This window comes from Aquarana catesbeiana, linkage group LG05, assembly GCF_042186555.1.
Source record: "Aquarana catesbeiana isolate 2022-GZ linkage group LG05, ASM4218655v1, whole genome shotgun sequence".
In the NCBI taxonomy this organism is placed as follows: Eukaryota; Metazoa; Chordata; class Amphibia; order Anura; family Ranidae; genus Aquarana; species Aquarana catesbeiana.
Genome location: NC_133328.1, coordinates 126,288,291 through 126,306,570, shown reverse-complemented (window position 1 = coordinate 126,306,570; position 18,280 = coordinate 126,288,291). Strand labels below are relative to the sequence as shown.

At 42.1% G+C, this 18,280-nt stretch overlaps 1 protein-coding gene across 3 annotated transcripts in view; it reads right to left on the bottom strand.

Annotated features, from left to right (window-relative positions):
- The window catches only part of CREB5 (cAMP responsive element binding protein 5), a 620,787-nt gene that overhangs the window by 139,496 nt on the left and 463,011 nt on the right, over positions 1–18,280 (bottom strand). For all 3 annotated transcript variants that reach the window (XM_073630162.1, XM_073630163.1, XM_073630164.1), the window contains one exon: positions 7,528–7,654. In XM_073630162.1, coding sequence (XP_073486263.1) covers positions 7,528–7,654 — 127 coding nt within the window. The remainder of the gene's footprint in view (positions 1–7,527; positions 7,655–18,280) is intronic.

Below are 18,280 nucleotides of genomic sequence, written 5' to 3'. Positions count from 1 at the left end.
GCTGTACTTGCAGAGTACAACTGCACTTCCAAAGTTTACAGTCAATTTGCCCTCAGTAAATCAACTCCATGTCTCTGCTCTTTGCCAGTGAACAGTAATAAAGGCAGACCTATTTATCTGCTCTCCAATATAATAATTTACATAATATTAAACAGATGATTTCAAAATAGCGCAAGGTCACCATTGTTTTGTGACTACAAGTGCAAAATAAATGTATACCAGAAGATTTAATTTGATTTCACATGCTAGACCAGTATTTCTCAACTCCAGTCCTCAAGGCGCCCCAACAGGTCATGTTTTCAGGCTTTCCATTTTTTTGCACTAGTGATTTGATCAGTTTCACTGCCTTAGTAATTACCACAGCTGTTTCATCTGAGGGGAAATCCTGAAAACATGATCTGTTGGGGCACCTTGAGGACTGGAGTTAAGAAACATTGTGCTAGACCACACTAAGGGTTGCTACATTTGTTCAATCTTACAAATACAGCTTCTATTAACAGCGGATGGCAGGGACTTCTAGTATGTTTTACTATTGGCAATTCACAAGAACGCTTTCAAACCCCTGTCAGCCTGTCTCCAGCAGCAGGGGCAATCCCTGGTATCTGCCTGCCAATGCACAGATAAGTCCAAAAGAAAGGCTACACTTCACTATGTCTGCAGTTCAAAGCTTTATTTCTATACAAGCAGAGAGAACACTCTAATCCCTCTTATAAACTTCCCCCCCTTGTACTGGGGCTTAGTCATGGGGGTTGACTTACTAAAGGCAAACTGGTTGCTCACTTGGTAAGGGAATTTTCACTCTGCAAGGGACTTTTCCCTTAGCTTAATGAATGTGGCGAAAATTCACTTTGCAAAGAATACCCAATAACATACAGGGAAAATAGAACAGAAAACAGTATTTTTACATGAATTGATAATGGTAGTCAGCAGAGCTTCACATTATTCACTTGCAAAGTGAACAGCCTATTTTCCATTAGTAAATAAACCCTATAGAGTCAACATGATAGACCTTGTATGACTAAGCCCCCAGTAGGAGGGGAGAAACACGTTAGATTAGGGAGTTAACAGAAATTGAGCTCCCAGTAGCTGCCTGTGCAAGAAATGTAATAAAAGTTGTTTCTTACTACAAGAACAAGGTAAAGAAAAAAATTAATGTTGGGACATGCTCTAGAGGGTGAGAGAGAAGTTTGGGGGTAAATGTGTGCCCTGTCTACATAAATAATTTAAGGGGGAAAAATACTGTAAATGCTACAATGTTAAGTGAACATACAAATGCGTAAATTAAAAGTAGACAGTACTATAGACAACACCTTGATGTGTTCATATACACTATATTGTCAAAAGTATTGGGACACCTGCCTTTACACGCACATGAACTTTAATGACATCCCAGACTTAGCCCGTAGGGTTCAATACTGAGTTGACGAACCCTTTACAGCTGTAACAGCTTCAACTCTTCTGGGAAGGCTGTCCACAAGGTTTAGGAGTGTGTCTATGGGAATGTTTGACCATTCTTCGAGAAGTGCATTTGTGAGGTCAGGCACTGATGTTGGACGGGAAGGCCTGACTCGCAGACTCTGCTCTAATTGATCCCTAAGGTGTTCTATTGGGTTGAGATCAGGACTCTGTTCAGGCCAGTCAAGTTCCTCCACCCCAAACTCACTCATGCATGTTATTATGGACCTTGCTTTGTGCACTGGTACGCAGTCATGTTGGAACAGGAAGTGGCCATCCCCAAACTGTTCCCACAAAGTTGGGAGCATGAAATTGTCCAAAATGTCTTGGTATGCTGACATCTTAAGATTTCCCTTCACTGGAACTAATGGGTCAAGCCCAACCTCTGAAAAACAACCCCACACCATAATCCCCTCTCCACCAAATGATTTGGACCAGTGTAAGGTCCATAAAGACATGGATGAGCGTGGTTTGGGGTGGAGGAACTTGACTGGCCTGCACTGAGTACTGACCTCAAACCGATAGAACACCTTTTGGATAAATTAGAGCGGAGACTGCGAGCCAGGCCTTCTTGTCCAACATCAGTGCCTGATCTCACAAATGTACTTCTGGAAGAATGGTCAAACATTCCCATAGACACACTCCTAAACCTTGTGGACAGCATTTCCAGAAGAGTTGAAGCTGTTATAGCTGCAAAGGGTGAGCCAACTCAATATTGAACCCTGCGGACTAAGACTGGGATGCCATTAAAGTTCATGTGCAGGCAGGCGTCACAATACTTTTGACAATATAGTGTATATTCTAAATTAGGAATTATGTTATGAATCCCTAATTGCAGACTCCTACGTATGAAGCCTGGTCTTTGTTATGATGGTAAGTCATAAGAGTCTCGTAAACAACAGCTTTTCGAGCAGCAGTTGAGCACATATATTTATTTACGGCAGACTGCCAGTGAAAAGCTAAAACAAAAAAATGTGCCAAAAATTAAATCACGCTCAGGCATAAGTGTATTACTGTTTATACTACAGATTCAAATTTTGATATTTTTATACTAATACACGTATTATATTCATCTGTGTCCCAAACCTGAACCTGGATGTGTGTCTAGGAATCGTACAAGTTTAGACACGAGTTACCTGTGTTTTGAATTCTTTCCTTAAACAGATGTTTACAAAGACCGCGAGTGCTGAGAGAGATGAAGGGAACAATCAGACCAATTGGGGGTATAGCAGGCCATCCCCTCAGGGGGACCTATTGATATTCTTCAAGTCCTTAATGGCAATTTTCCACTACTTACCAAGAATTAAAGCATTCCACTCTATACATACTCAAAGACACAGGAGCCTAAAAACTCATACACATGGGAATGCATGCATTGGACATCGCTTAAAGTGAAACTCCAGGCAAAATGTATTTCTAATTACAGATGGAATACAGAAGGGTTAAAATTTTGTCACATTTTAATTGCCATCCATGTCAGCACTGTGGAGATTCAGCCTCATTTCCTATTCTGAAAAAAAGGTGACACCAGGGGGAGGCAATAACAGGTAATGCTTCTCTAAACTTTTCTATGTGCCCTGTACATATGGCATTTCCCATTATTTCTTCTAAGGTAATGCCCCCTACACACGATCGGACATTCCGACAACAAAACTGTGGATTTTTTTCCGACGGATGTTGGCTCAAACTTGTCTTGCATACACACGGTCACACCAATGTTGTTGGAAATTCCTATCGCCAAGAACACGGTGACGTACAACACATACGACGAGCCGAGAAAAATGAAGTTCAATAGCCAGTGCGGCTCTTCTGCTTGATTCCGAGCATGCGTGGACTTTTGTGCGTTGGAATTGTGTGCACACGATCGGAATTTCCGACAACAAAGTTTGTTGTCGGAAAATTTGAGAACCTGCTCTCAAACATTTGTTGTCGGAAATTCCGACAGCAAATGTCCGATGGAGCATACACACGGACGGAATTTCCGACAACAAGCTCACATCGAACATTCCCCATCGGAAATTCCGACCGTGTGTACTCCGCATAAGGGTGTTCAGTCATTAAAGATGCAATACCCTCTCTAATGTCATTGTCTAATGTAAGTTCAACCAAAGTCACAACAAAAAATGACAGGAAACTTCCTTAAAGTGAGGGAAAATCACTAATGCCGCGTACGCACGAGAGGACTTTTCGATGGACTAGGTCCGACAGTTTTTCCGACGGACTTTGCAGCGTACGTCCGCCGGACTTTCAAACGAACGGACTTGGACACACACGATCACACCAAAGTCCGACGGATTCGTACGTGATGACGTACGACTGGACTAAAATAGGGAAGTTGATAGCCAGTACCCAATAGCTGCCCTAACGTCGGTTTTTGTCCGTCGGACTAGCATACAGACAAGCGGATTTTTCGACCGGACTTGAGTCCGTCGGAAAGATTTGACACATGTTTTATTTCTAGGTCCGTCTGACTTTTGGGGAAAAAAAGTCAGCTGGAGCCCACACACGATCGAATTGTCCGACGGAGTCCGGTCCGCCGGACCAAGTCTGCCAGAAAGTCCGCTCGTGTGTACGCGGCATAACAGTTGTCACCAGAACAAATGTTACCACTGGATGATTTTTACCTCCACTCATGCTCCAGTGGCAATTGCAACATATTAAAAATCTAACCGTTCCATACTTTCCCCAAAACTTAGATATATCCATAATGACTTCAAGATATTCTCCCAGTGACTTCACAGAGTTTATACTTATACCACACAACTGAACTGTGTTACTATAATGATTATCCTACCTGTACAATATAGCTACAGTAGTAGTGATCTATGAATAGATACAAGGAGTTAAATTTGGTTATCTAGCAAGCAGCTGAATAGCTCAGCTGGTGTGGAAAAAACTAATTATTAGTGTTATTCGATAGGCCAGTGCTCAAGAGAATAAAGTGTATAGTCTTTTGCCTTGATGCACTGAATCAGGATTCTCATGTACTGTTCCTTGCTCAGCAACTACTCAAACCATTTTACCAGCCAAGAAACACTTTAATTTGAACTAATAGAATCCTTTTTTCTCTTTTTGTGTATCTGGAGTTCTCCCTGTCACTCATAAACATATAATTTATAAAATACATATATAAATAGAGGGCCTGCATTGGCTTTGGACTTGATAAAACACAGTGGACCAACACCAGCAGATGATATGGCTCCCCAAATCATTGCTGACTGTGGAAACTTCACACTGGACCTCATGCAACTTGGAAACTGTGCCTCTCCACCAGTGGCGGCCCGTCCATTAGGGGCGCATGGGCACCGCTCCCCCTATCTATGCGTTCGGCCCCCCGATCTACATACAGTGCACCTATGGATTCCAATGGGGGGGTGTGTTTTTGAAGCATGTGATTAGAGACAAAGGCTGTAATAGGCTTCAAAAAAGGGTGGGCTCGGGGAGCAGAGCACTGTGATAATAGCGAATGATAGCGTTTTCATCCCATCCGATCTGCCAGACGGATGGAAAATATGGATTCCATCCGTCTGCATTTAGCGGATCAGATGTCAGTGGACATGTCACCGCTGACATCCGGCGCTCCATAGAGGTACATGGAGTGTCCGTTCAGATCCGCTTGAAAAACTGACAGGCGGACCACAAAGGTTCATATGTGTGGAAGGGGCCTTAGGCCCCTTTTACACTTGTGCGACCTGAAAGTTGTGCGATTTGCCGCAATTTTTTAACCCGACTTTGACTTGATTTGCCGCGACTTGAAGCAATGCCTGTATAATGTTGATGTCTAGGGACCTCAAGTTGCCTCAAAGTCAGACCAAAGAAGTGCAGGGATGACTTAAAGTCACACATATATGAATGGTACTCCTTGAAAATCATGAAGTACGACTTGTCATCCAACCTGAGGTGACTTATGTTGGATTTTAACGATTTATAATAAAGATGCCTTCTTTCGGAGTGCGGCAGTCCAGGATTTCTTCATTTCCATAACCCCCATAGATTGTTTTTGTGATTCTCTCACAAAACAAAAACATTTAACATGTGAAACTTTCACTGTACCACTTTCCACCCACGCTATAGCCAAAAGATGGCTACAGCGTGGGCTTCCAGTGCCGGAAGGGCATCAATAAATGTGCTCCCGTGATCGTGTTGTTTGCGGGCAGCACACTCTGTGCCCAGTAAGCAAAAAGTTAAAAGCACATAATACACATATAATTTGAATCATCATCACATCATCATTTTAATAATTTCATAAAATGTGTTCTTACAACTCCCACGGATATCTATGTATTAAAGGTAAATGTAGAGACTTTTTTTGGGGGGGGGGGGGCTTTTTTCTGCATATGAAGTGATTAAAGCCCCTGCTGAATTTGTTTTTACTGTCTGTGCCCCACTGGAGATATTTTCCTCCTCTTACTGTCCCATAGATACAACAGGAAATGGGGACACATCTCTCCATGAGACAATACATCTTTTTTGGACAGCTGTCACATGAACAAAAGTTTCTGATTGGTAGATTTACCATTTACACCTCTCATTCAGTTAACAACCATAGCACTTTAAATTTACAGTCACTTTCTCCATTGGTGGCAATGGTCATTGGGACAAGGGGCTAAGTAAAACTCCCATAATGAAACATCATACAGCATTTTAATAATTAATGTAATCACAACAGGTAATTGCATACACAATATTTGTTAAATAAAACAAATAGATATTTAATGTATTATTACTAGGTCCACCTGAAAATTATATTATATGTTTGAGTGGATGCTGGGAGGCTTAATCACAAGCCACCTTGTGGAAAACCTTTGTTTTTTACAAAAGATGTTAACATACCGTAATTGATCTTGGTGAATAAATGTTAACACACTGAGATTTAGTTACTAAATGCTAATAAGCCGTTTACTTTGCAAAGGAGATTGCTCCAGAACATAGTAAATGAGATGAAACTCTGCTGACTTTTATCATCCAATCATGTGCAAGCAAATTTCTGTTTGCTTTAGTTTCCTTGCATGTGACTGAATACTTTTATTTACTTGTTTGTTTGTTTTTTTGCAAAGTGAAACTTCACCACATTCACGAAGCTCTGGGGAAAATTCCTTTGCAAAGTATGATATTTCCTGCAAAGTAAATAACCTATTTGCCTTTAGTAAAGCAACCCCATTGTGTCTGGGGCCAGATTCGGCAATCGTTGCTGCTTCTTGCCCTCTGGCTACAGATTTTGACTACAAATTTTGAATGCAGTTGCTAACCGGTTCCCGACCAGCTCACGCAGATATAGTGCCGCACAATGGCTCTTCTGGGCGAAATCCCGTATGGGTACGTCCTTCCCTTTTTGGCCACCAGAGGGCGCGCACGCCTGCCGCATGGCGGGGGAGCCGATGCGCATGCCCTGCTGGCATGATCATAGCCAGCCACGTGCGATCGCGTGCATGAGCGACAGCATGGGGATTTGTGTGTGTAAACACACAAATCCCTGTGCTGTCAGAGGAGAGGAGACATGTTGTTTGTTCCTACTAAATAGGAACAGTGATATGTCTCCTCTCCTACTCAGTCCTATCCCTATACAGTTAGAACACACTGAGAGAACACGCATTTAACCCCTTGATTGCCCCTATTGTTAACATTTACACAGTAATCAGTACATTTTTATAGCACTGATCGCTGTATGAATGTACCGCTAAAAATCACAGATTGCAGCCAAATATTGTTTTTTTTTTCTAAATTGTCAGTCTTTTTTTGTTTATAACGCAAAAATAAAAACCACAGAGATGATCAAATACCACCAAAAGAAAGCTCTATTGGTGGGAAAAAAAAGGATGCAAATTTTGTTTAGGTACAGCATTGCATGACCGCGCAATTGTCAGTTTCAGCGACACAATGCCAAATTGTAAAAAGTGCTCTGGTCGGGAAGGGGGTAAAATCTTCCAAGGCTGAAGTGGTTAAACCAATGGGGGTTGTTAAACCAATGTTAACGATTTAGAGAGGTAGTTTTGAAGATACAGTTGCATAACAAAGCAATCCCATTTATTTATATAGCCCCTTAATGTTTGTAATACAGATAAGATAACTCACAGGCATCAAGACGGCGGAGGATCCGGGCATGGTGGGGTTGGGCAGAGTGCCAGGCATAGAGGCAGGCATGGGTTGTCTTTGTCGGTTGTGTAGATGTAATAATGAGGAAAGAGAGCCCGGGACAGGCCTATAAAGAGAAGTGAAATTATGGTAAGAATTACAGACAGTATAAACATTTAAGGGCTGTACATCGTATTACATGTCAGACTAACTCCATAGATGCCTGATATTTTGACCTAGGTTCTCTGCACAACCTTTCCTATTCATGAACGCTGTTTTCATATTATCAGAGGAGGACAGGTTACAATAACAGGGGTACACCAGCAGTTTTACAGCAGTCATTGACCAAGAACTTGTCTGTTATACTTTCCAGACTACAAAGAATATAAGCCAAAATCACATTTGATCTGTGTTCGCTTTCTATTTCTGGCAACATTGTATATAGTAAAAGTAAAAAACAGACTAAAATATGGAAAATTGCATCCACAGCGGAGGCAACAATTTGGTGACCTATGTAATACAGGTGTATGCTCATAAAAATGCCAATAAGATAAACAAAAACTACCAATTTCAAAAATATATGTTTACCCAATTAGGTCAAAGTGACAGAGTCTCTCAAAATTCCAACCCCTAATTTCACCTTTGCGGTGTTCCTCCACCAATCCATTGTTCCTTCAATTTAATCAGAAAATACATGGTACTTCCAAGTATGTAAACTCCTCCCGGGGGGTAGTGCTTGTGCGTAAGCAGCCAATTGCCATTGCATTGTCACCAGAAGAGGATGATGTTACAAACCATATGTAAGCTCGAACACCATCCAACACAAAGCTTACACAGGATTTGAATTTATTTCTGTTTCAGTGACAGTGGTCACCAGGACAAATCTACCTAGCAGGCATACAGACAGCAATAAAAATGTGACTCTATCCAAAATGAAAAAGTTGTGGCTGTACTTTAAGTTTAAAAATCTTGTTTCTATTTTCATTTTTAATCATTTCTGCACAAAACAGTGAATTATTCTCATTACATATATTAATAGGGGGGGGGGGAGGGGGGGATTTACTAAAGGCAAATCGACTGTTCACTTTTCAAGAAGTTGCACGTTGCAAGGGGAATTTTTCCCAGAGCTTCTACTCTACTGAATTCCATCCTCCAAACATATGTAAGCAAAAATTCTGTTTTTAATTTACCTCTCAAAATGGAACTATCACCACATTCACTAAATTTCCCTTGAAAACTGCAACTTTCATTGCAAAGTGAACAGCCTATTTAACTTTAGTAAATCAACCCCTATACTTAACAGAGCTTCACAGATATAGTAGGCCTGCTGATTTTCACTGCTTCCTTCAGTGGCTTCATCTGAGAGAGTTTCTGAAAATGGTCCCAATAGATCAGGGGTAGGCAACCTGGGGCCCTCCAGCTGTTGCAGTGGCGTAACTAGAACCTTCAGGGCCCTGGTGCAAGAAACCATGGAGGGCCCCCCTGACCTCCAGCCAGGGCCCTTCCCACTAATTGCGGGGGCAGCAGGACCTGGATAGGAGGGGGAACAAATCCCCCCCATTTTCCTCCTGCAACCACTTAATGCCTATCAGAGGGAGAGGAGGAGAAGCAGACTTTTAGTGGGTGCAGGAGAAAAATTGAGGGGATTTTTTCCTCTAAATGCCCTCCCCCCCACATCCAGGTGTTCAGGGGCAACATGTGCGCTATCACAATTGTTACCCCTGTAGTTACGCCCCTGGGATGAGTGGCAACAGTGGTGGTTGGGGAGGGATAGGATCAGTGGCGGGGGATGGGATGAGTGGCAGTGGTGAGGGAGAGATGGGATGAGTGGCAATGATGGGGGGGATGGGATCAGTGGCAGCGGTGGTGGTGGGGGGATTGGATGAGTGGCAGCGATGAGGGGAGATGGGATCAGTGGCAAGGGTTGTGGTTGGGGGGGTGAGATCAGTGGTGGGAGGGTTGAATGGGATGAGTGGCAGAGGTGGTGGGGGGTGGGATCAGTGGCAAGGGTGATGGTTGGAGGGGGGTGGGATGAGTGGCAGTAGTGTTGGTGTGGGGGGTATCAGTGGCAGTAGTGGTGGTGTGGGGGGTATCAGTGGCAGTAGTGTTGGTGTGGGGGGTATCAGTGGCAGTAGTGTTGGTGTGGGGGGTATCAGTGGCAGTAGTGTTGGTGTGGGGGGGTCAGTGGCAGTAGTGTTGGTGTGGGGGGGTATCAGTGGCAGTAGTGGTGGTGTGGGGGGGATCAGTGGCAGTAGGGTTGGTATGGGGGGGTATCAGTGGCAGTAGTGTTGGTGTGGGGGGGGTCAGTGGCAGTAGTGTTGGTGTGGGGGGTATCAGTGGCAGTAGTGTTGGTGTGGGGGGTATCGGTGGCAGTAGTGGTGGTGTGGGGGGTATCAGTGGCAGTAGTGGTGATGTGGGGGGTATCAGTGGCAGTAGTGGTGGTGTGGGGGGATCAGTGGCAGTAGTGTTGGTGTGGGGGGTTATCAGTGGCAGTAGTGGTGGTGTGGGGGGATCAGTGGCAGTGTTGATATTGAAGGATGGGTGCCACTCACTTGCAGATCACTTGGTCCCCCTCCTTGCTCTGTCTTGCTTGGGCGAGCAGAGAGGATGGGCGGGGCCTGTGAGTGAAGGCGGAGCGGGCGGGGACTGTGCCCGTGAGTGCAGGTGTAACAGAAGATGGGCGGTGACTTAAGTGAAGGCAGAGCCGGAGAAGATGGGCGGAGCAGGCGGGGATAGAGACAGATGGGTGGGGACTGTGTGGGCGGAGAAGATGAGCGGAGCGGGCGGGGATAGAGATGATGGGCGGGGACTGTGCGGGCGGAGAGGATGGGCGAAGCGGGCGGGGACTGTCCCCGTGAGTGAGGGAGCAGAGGATGGATGGGGAGGATGGGCGGAGCAGCAGGAGAGGATGGGCGGGACGATCGGGACTCCAGGTGAATGACTATCTCCTGGGCAGCGGCGGGCCCCCCCACAGTGGCAGAACTCAGGGGCCCAGTCGCAAATGCGACTGGTGCAACCCTGAAAATTCCGCCACTGAGCTGTTGCAGAACTGCAAGTGCCATCATGCCTTTGAGAGTAATTGTAACTGCCAGCCTTGCAATGCCTCATGCGAAATGTAGTTCCACAACAGCTGGAGGGACCCAGGTTGCCAACCCCTGCACTAGATGAAACAGTGAAAGTCAGTGGGCCTGCAGCATCTGTGAGGTTGAATGTCACCTGAAGACACTTGTGTATCCATTGACTGTATAGATGAATCCTAATAGTTCACAAATCAACATAAAGGATATTAGGATATAATGTTTTGATATTTAACTATTGGTTATTTGAAATTAATCAGGTAACTGGACCTTGTTGACCCAAAAATAGCCACAGGCAATAGCCTTTCTGGCAGATACCAGGGCTGTCAAATAGCTACTGGGAGTCTGACGTGTAGCAGATATACTTAGAAGCATATTACTCCATATTATGGGTAATACTAGGCAGGGATCTACAGTACATCTACCATTTACAACAGAATATAATAATAATATAAATAATAATAAAACTTGGGACACCATAATTACAACATCAAGATGACTATAAAATAAATGAAATGTAAACGGAGGTGCATGCTTGAAAGCTTATTGCCAAATATTATACTGAGAAAACAATATGTGTGAACAAAGAAAGCAAATATAACACTTGCAAAAGCTAAAACTACTTCTGTACCTCTAGATTGAAAGTTAATAGCAAACAACAGCGTTAATAAAAATATTGACAAGATATATATATCTTAATAACACAATTATGAAAGATGCACAAAGTTATATAATGATGAGTAAATATATAAGACTGGTTATGTCATAGATAAGATGATGAGCAGATTGGGTGCCTCAGGGTAAACCTGCATAATAAAATACATACATGTAATGGGTTTAAAGGAAGTTCAAACCATTTCAATATGATCTTCTCAATATGATCTTCTTTATTTTGCCCACACATAGCAATCTATCACACGGAACATTAACCCCGCAAAGGACTGCCCAGATCTGAATGACGAACCTGGATGCAGATGTTCTAATTCTGCTAAACATTTGTACTGTATAAAACTGCCTTCAAATATGGACATGAGACAATCATTACTTGAGCCTGCCTTAATCATTCAAATCAAAAAATGATTCCATGTCTAAACATATACTGCAACCTCTGTAGATACCCCTTGTTCAACCAATATAAAAAAAAAAAATAATAATAATATATATATATATATATATATATATATATATATATATATATATATATATATATATATATATATATATATATGTGTAAAAAAGGATATGCAAGAACCTGGTATGTCTGTTTCATCCAACAACCAGAAAAGTGACTTCTTTTCTAACATGCATCAGAAAAATAATACAATGATTTTGGGGGCCGGTAGGCAAGACAGACACTCTTCTTTGTTCAAATGTTTGAAATCGTTTTTTTTTCCCACACGATAGATAATATGGGCATTTCTAAAATAGAGTGCTGATGAGTCCTCAGTGTATTTTTTCCTGACCTGAAGCAGAACTAAATCCTTCTGTGCTTTACAGCAATAGAAAGTTCCCATCATAGCCTATGATTGATCTGCAGTGGCCATGGTGCTACATGTGATCAGTTATGACATTAGCCATTTGATGGTTTGACAGCTTGGTTGAGAGCACAAGCAAGGGTGACAGTTATCATTCATGGCATGCCTTGAATGCAACTGTTTTGGAAAACTGTTAAATCTTTGAGTTTATTTCTGCTTTAAGGTACAAATGCTCCTATTTCTGTGCAAGTTTACTAGTATAGCAAGCAAAAAACCTAGCACTGTGTTAAAAAGCTGGGCATTCAGGCTTTCAGCTATTGATTTGCTTCCCATTGTAAAGATCATTTAAGGCAACCAGCTGTAGCTCAAAAGGAAAGTAATATTACAGTAAACAGATACACACTCACTGGCCACTTTATTAGGTACACCTGTTCAATTGCTTGGTAACACAAATTGCTAATCAACTAATTACATGGCAGCAACTCAATGCAATTAGGCATCCAGAAGTAGCGAAGACGACTTGCTGAAGTTCAAATTGGGCATCAGAATGGGGAAGAAAGAGGATTTAAGTGGCTTTAAATGTGGCATGGTTGTTGGTGCCAGACGGGCTGGTCTGAGTATTTCAAAAACTGCTGATCTACTGGGATTTTCCCGCACAACTATCTCTAAAGTTTACAGAGAATGGTCTGAAAAAGAGAAAATATCCAGTGATTGGCAGTTGTGTAGATGAAAATGCCTTGTTGATGTCAGAGGAGAATGGGCAGATTGGTTGATAGATGATAGAAAGGCAACAATAACTCAAATAACCACTTGTTACAACCAAGGTATGCAAAATACCATCTTTGAATGCACAACACATCAAACGTTGAAGCAGATGGGATTTGTACAGGCTCACCAAAATTGGACACTAGAAGATTAGAAAAACATTGCCTGGTCTTATGAGTCTCAATTTCAGCAGCGACGTTCAGATGGTAGGGTCAGAATTTGGCTTAACAACATGAAAGCATGGATCCATCCTGCCTTATATCAACAGGTCAGGCTGCTAGTGGTGTAATGGTGTGGACCACATTTGCTAGGCACACTTTGAGCCCCTTAGCACCAACTGAGCTTTATGACTATAGTGCACCCATCTTCTGATGGCTACTTCCAGCAGGATAATGCACCATGTCACAGAGCTCAGATCATCATCTGGTTTCTAGAATATGACAATGAGTTCACTGTACTCCAACGGCCTCCATAGTCACCAGATCTCAATCCAATAGAGCACCTTTGGGATGTGGTAGAATGGGAGATTCTAATCATGGATGTGCAGCTGACAATTCTGCAGCAACTGAGTGATGCTATCGTGTCAGTATGGACCACAATCTCTGAGGAATGTTTCCAACACCTTGTTGAATCTATTCCACAAAGAATTAAGGCAGTTCTGAAGGCGAAAGGGGGTCCAACCCGATACTAGCAAGGTTTACCTAATAAAGTGTCTGCTGAATGTTTGCAGGCTGTTATAACCTGTGAGCCTTCACTAAAATTATGATTGCAGACAAGGCATCAAAACAGGTACACTTAAATGGGTACAGTCTACCTCAGACTCACATTTTAATGATCGTTGATGTCTGGTTGGCTGAATCACCCAATGACTTTTTATGAAAGATATCAGTGATTAGATCACACTACCCTTCTGACTGGAATGACTTCAGTTACAATGGCACCAAGTGAGCTTGGATCTGAACAGGTTAAACCTGAGCTCCCAACAGAAATAAAAACCCAATTTAATACAGTCATGACTTCAGTAACAAATAGCTAAATTCAATTTATTTAGACCTAGACTGTCATGACACCAGCCTCCCGTATAGGCTGGGAAAGAAAAGGGCCATCACTCTGAGCCAATTAGTGTTCCATTGCTTTGCACAGTACTATCAGACATACAGTGAACACACATACAGGAGGGAATACCAGCAGGATGACATAATCAATATTCTGGTGCTCTTTCACACTACAATAAGCTAAACCAGGTCCTGGATAAGGCAGTATTGTTTTGCTACAATCTGCAGGACCCGATTGTGCTTTCTGGAAGGGTACTTGGATAAAAAGTCTGTCTGAATATCATTTGACATGAAAATCCATAGATGTATTTAGCTATTTGCCTAGAGATAAGATAAGAAGAACATGCATGCATGTAATCCAAGGGGACTTCATTGTAAAAACTTCATTCTAAAAATGTCTTAAAAATAACTATCTCTGTTGTCCATATCAAACAACCCCTTTTCTACTGTCAGTGCAGGTGAAATGGTAAATGTTGAATGTTTTCAGGTTGCTATGGAGAACACACATTATTACAAAAATGATAAGACCCCCCCCCACTCCCCGTATCTCAGTTACCAGCTTGAAAGTCTTGCCTTTAAGCAGTCTGTGCCCAAAAGCTTCCTCTTGCTTCTGTTGGTAATACATGTTTATGCCAAAACAACCAATAATGAATTATCCTCACATATTTTGGACTTATGCATTATTACAACTATTGCCAACAGTCTTTCTAATGTGTGCAGTAGCAATGTTCAGAAATCAGCTCTATGCCCCGGGACTCTGGCACTCAACAACCATCATTCTCATGCCAACTCCTATAAGAATTAGATCTGTAAATTGTCTAGACAACACAAATGATTCCAGATGCACTGGGTCTATATTCTGCTTGTTATTACCCCACTTTATAGCTCTGCTGTTTTAGATTTATTGCATAAACTAATACATTAAGTCTTTGTAGGTTATCAAAGTATCTTTATAGATGCAGGGAAAAATGTTGTGTGTCATGTTTAGGAATAGTCTACCAATAGAAACAATGTGAAATATATCTACAATCAAGACTTTTTCTGTTTGGTTAAGTGAGTGAGGGAAATCCCCTGTTAGACAGCTGTCCTGTGAACAATGTTCCCAATTGGAAGGTTTCCCTCTATCATTGTTCTGGTGGTAACCCAAAATTTTGGATTTACCCATCACTTGTATTTCCGGTAACATTGGTGAATAGGGCAATTAGAGAGTAGGGAACTTCCCTAGCCCCTTGCCACTCTATCCATATATAAAAAAACAAGATTTGCCTTTAGTAATACTTTAAACTTGTATAAAAATAAACACATTGAACGCATTAATATTAGAGATGTTGTGTCACTTTTCTCCTCAGGCAGAATTCAGATGGAAAGTATGTACTCTGGGTTGAACAAGAAAAAGGCAACCTCTATTATTATAGCAAACAAGCAGAAATGGGTGCACACAGCAGCGCATCAACATTTCGCAAATATGAAGATCATGTTTGTCCACCATTACTTTTTCTCATCTGTTTGGAAGTCTATGCAAAACCTTTACATGATTATTAAAATGCCGCTATCATTGTGTATGGGTGGCATCAATGGTAAGGACCACTGACACCTGTTTAGTCAACACTTGTACAAACAAGTGGAATTCAGAACCATCTTCTTCAGGGCTTTGATATAACTAAAAATTATTCTACACAAACTACTTCTAAAATATTTACACAATTCTATTTAAGGTTAATCCATAGTACCTTATTAAAAAACAAAAAACAAACAACAGGATAATAAAAGCCTAATACACAATGGAAAAAATAACAATATATAGGATCCATTAAGACGGTACTGTATATACTAAAACAAAAAGAAAAGAGGTGTCTGATTTATTATATTGTCTCTTTACACTAATCAAAATAAGTATATATATACATTGTTGTTTATTCATACAAATAAGAGAGAGGAAAAGGCAGACAAATGATCTTATCTCAGATCACAATGTTCCACCTATTATGATAAATGGTTAAAGTGGAGCTTCACCCAAAATGAGTAGAGGGGGAAAGCAGAGCGCCTCTATCAGAGTATTCACCTGCTAGTGGGGATGTAAGCCTGAGACTGGGAGTGAAGACACCCAGGGGGAGACAAGCACTGCCCACATCACAGCATCTGCGCAGCTGCAGCAGGGAGAATGGAGCATCCACTCACCCTCTGCTTCACACCACTGATCAGGCTTTTGGGGAGAGACAGAGGAGGGCCCCCTTCAACAAAGAGAGGTCAACACAGCATCCTGGGGACTTGTGAGAGGGCTATTCGCCAATTACTGATACTGCTAGCAGGGACTGAGCCACTGAGAGCAAGACACCAAGTGTACCTAATCTATACCGCACCTGTACTGCACTCTCTACCGCACTTATTCCAAACCTAGACTGTACATATACCAACTTAATACTGCAATATACCAAACCTTTACCACATCTGAAGCACATCTACCTTGCACCTGTGCCAGGACTATACCATACCTATACTGTACCTACAGGTTAACTGAGACTGTCGTTAAAAGCAAAGATGCTCTTGAAAGGCCCAGATGATAGCTGACAGAAGAGCATCTCCAAGGACTGCCCCTCCTATAATAATTATTTTGCAATCCCCATTTGTTCTCCTGCCCCTTCCACTACCGTCCTCCTTTTCTTTTGGACAGTGCATGCCCAGTCGGTCTAGGACTAGCATCGCCGCTATAAATGCGCTTTGGCAGTATAGTTCCAGCACTCGATAGATTAAACTTTACTACTGCTCACTGTTGCACTTGAGGTGGCCTTGCTTCAGTTTATACTGGACTGGATGCCAAATGTTATCTTATGCCTGGACCTTGCTGTTAATCACTTTGTATGTTAGTTACCAACCATACTGGGTGACAATATGATAATCCCCTTTGCGACGAGCGTATGCACATATGCGGCCTCAGCTTTCAGGGGTTATACCGGGAAGATGCCCGCAGCTGAAGGCATCATCCCGGTACCGTTTTTTTAGAGCGGGCGATCGGCTTTCCAGGGATAACAACCGATGCAGCTAAAAGCCGCTCAATTGTTATCCCGGAGGAGCGGGAGGGGTCACCCCCCTTCCCGCCACCTCCTGCCGCTCTGACCAGGCCTCCCGTCCCACCGATCCGCGATCCAGCACTTACAGCGTCTAGCCACAGACTGGAACAAAGCTGTAAATGGCTTCATTCCAGTCTCCTGAATGTAAACACGGAAGCAATGTCAGGACGTCACTGCCAATGGCGCCGGATTTTTAAAAATATACAGTATTCAGAATCACCGTTTTTGGCGATCTGAAGACTTTGAAGTGCAAGGGAGGGATTGGAGGTCTTTTAGACCCCCGATCCCTCCATAAAGAGTACCTGTCACCACCTATTACTGTCACAAGGGATGTTTACATTTCTTGTGAAAGCAATAAAAGTGATCAATTTTTTTTTTAAAACACAATTTAATAATATAAAAATAAATAAAATAAATAAGAAAAAAATTTTTTTTTTTAATGCGCCCCCATCCCCGTGAGCTCGCGCAGCAAAGAAAGCGCATACGGAAGTCGCGCCCGCATATATAAACGGTGTTCAAATCACACATGTGAGGTATCGCTACGATCGTCAGAGCGAGAGCAATAATTCTAGCACTAGACCTCCTCTGTAACTCTAACCTGGTAACCGTAAAAAAAATTTAAAGTGTCGCAAATAGAGATTTTTAGGTACCGTAGTTTGTCGCCATTCCATGAGTGTGTGCAATTATAAAGTGTGACATGTTTGGTATCTATTTACTCGGCGTAACATCATCTTTCACATTATACAAAAAAATTGGGATAACTTTACTGTTTCGTTTTTTTAAAATTAATGAAAGTGTCCCTTTTCCCAAAAAGTTGCGTTTAAAACACAGCTGCACAAATACTGTGTGATATAAAATATTGCAACAATCACCATTTTATTCTCCAGATTCTCTGCTAAAATATATATATATATATATATATATATATATATATATATATATATATAAAATGTTTGGGGGTTCTAAGTAATTTTCTAGCAAAAAATACGGATTTTAACTTGTAAACACCAAATGTCAGAAATAGGCTTAGGCATGAAAGCGTTAAGTTTGCTTTTACTACCTGGTTTGGTGCCTGCTTTCTATAATATAGCACTCATATAGTTTGATATAGTACTACTATTAGACCCTTTTCACACTGGGGCAGTTTAAAGGCGTTTTAGCGCTAGAAATAGCGCCAGTAAAGCGTAAAAACTGCCTCCTCTGCCATCCCAGTGTGAAAGCCCGAGTGCTTTCACACTGGGGTGGTGCACTTGCAGGATTTTAGAAAAAGTCCTGCAAGCAGCATTTTTGGGGTAGTTTACACCGCTTCCAGA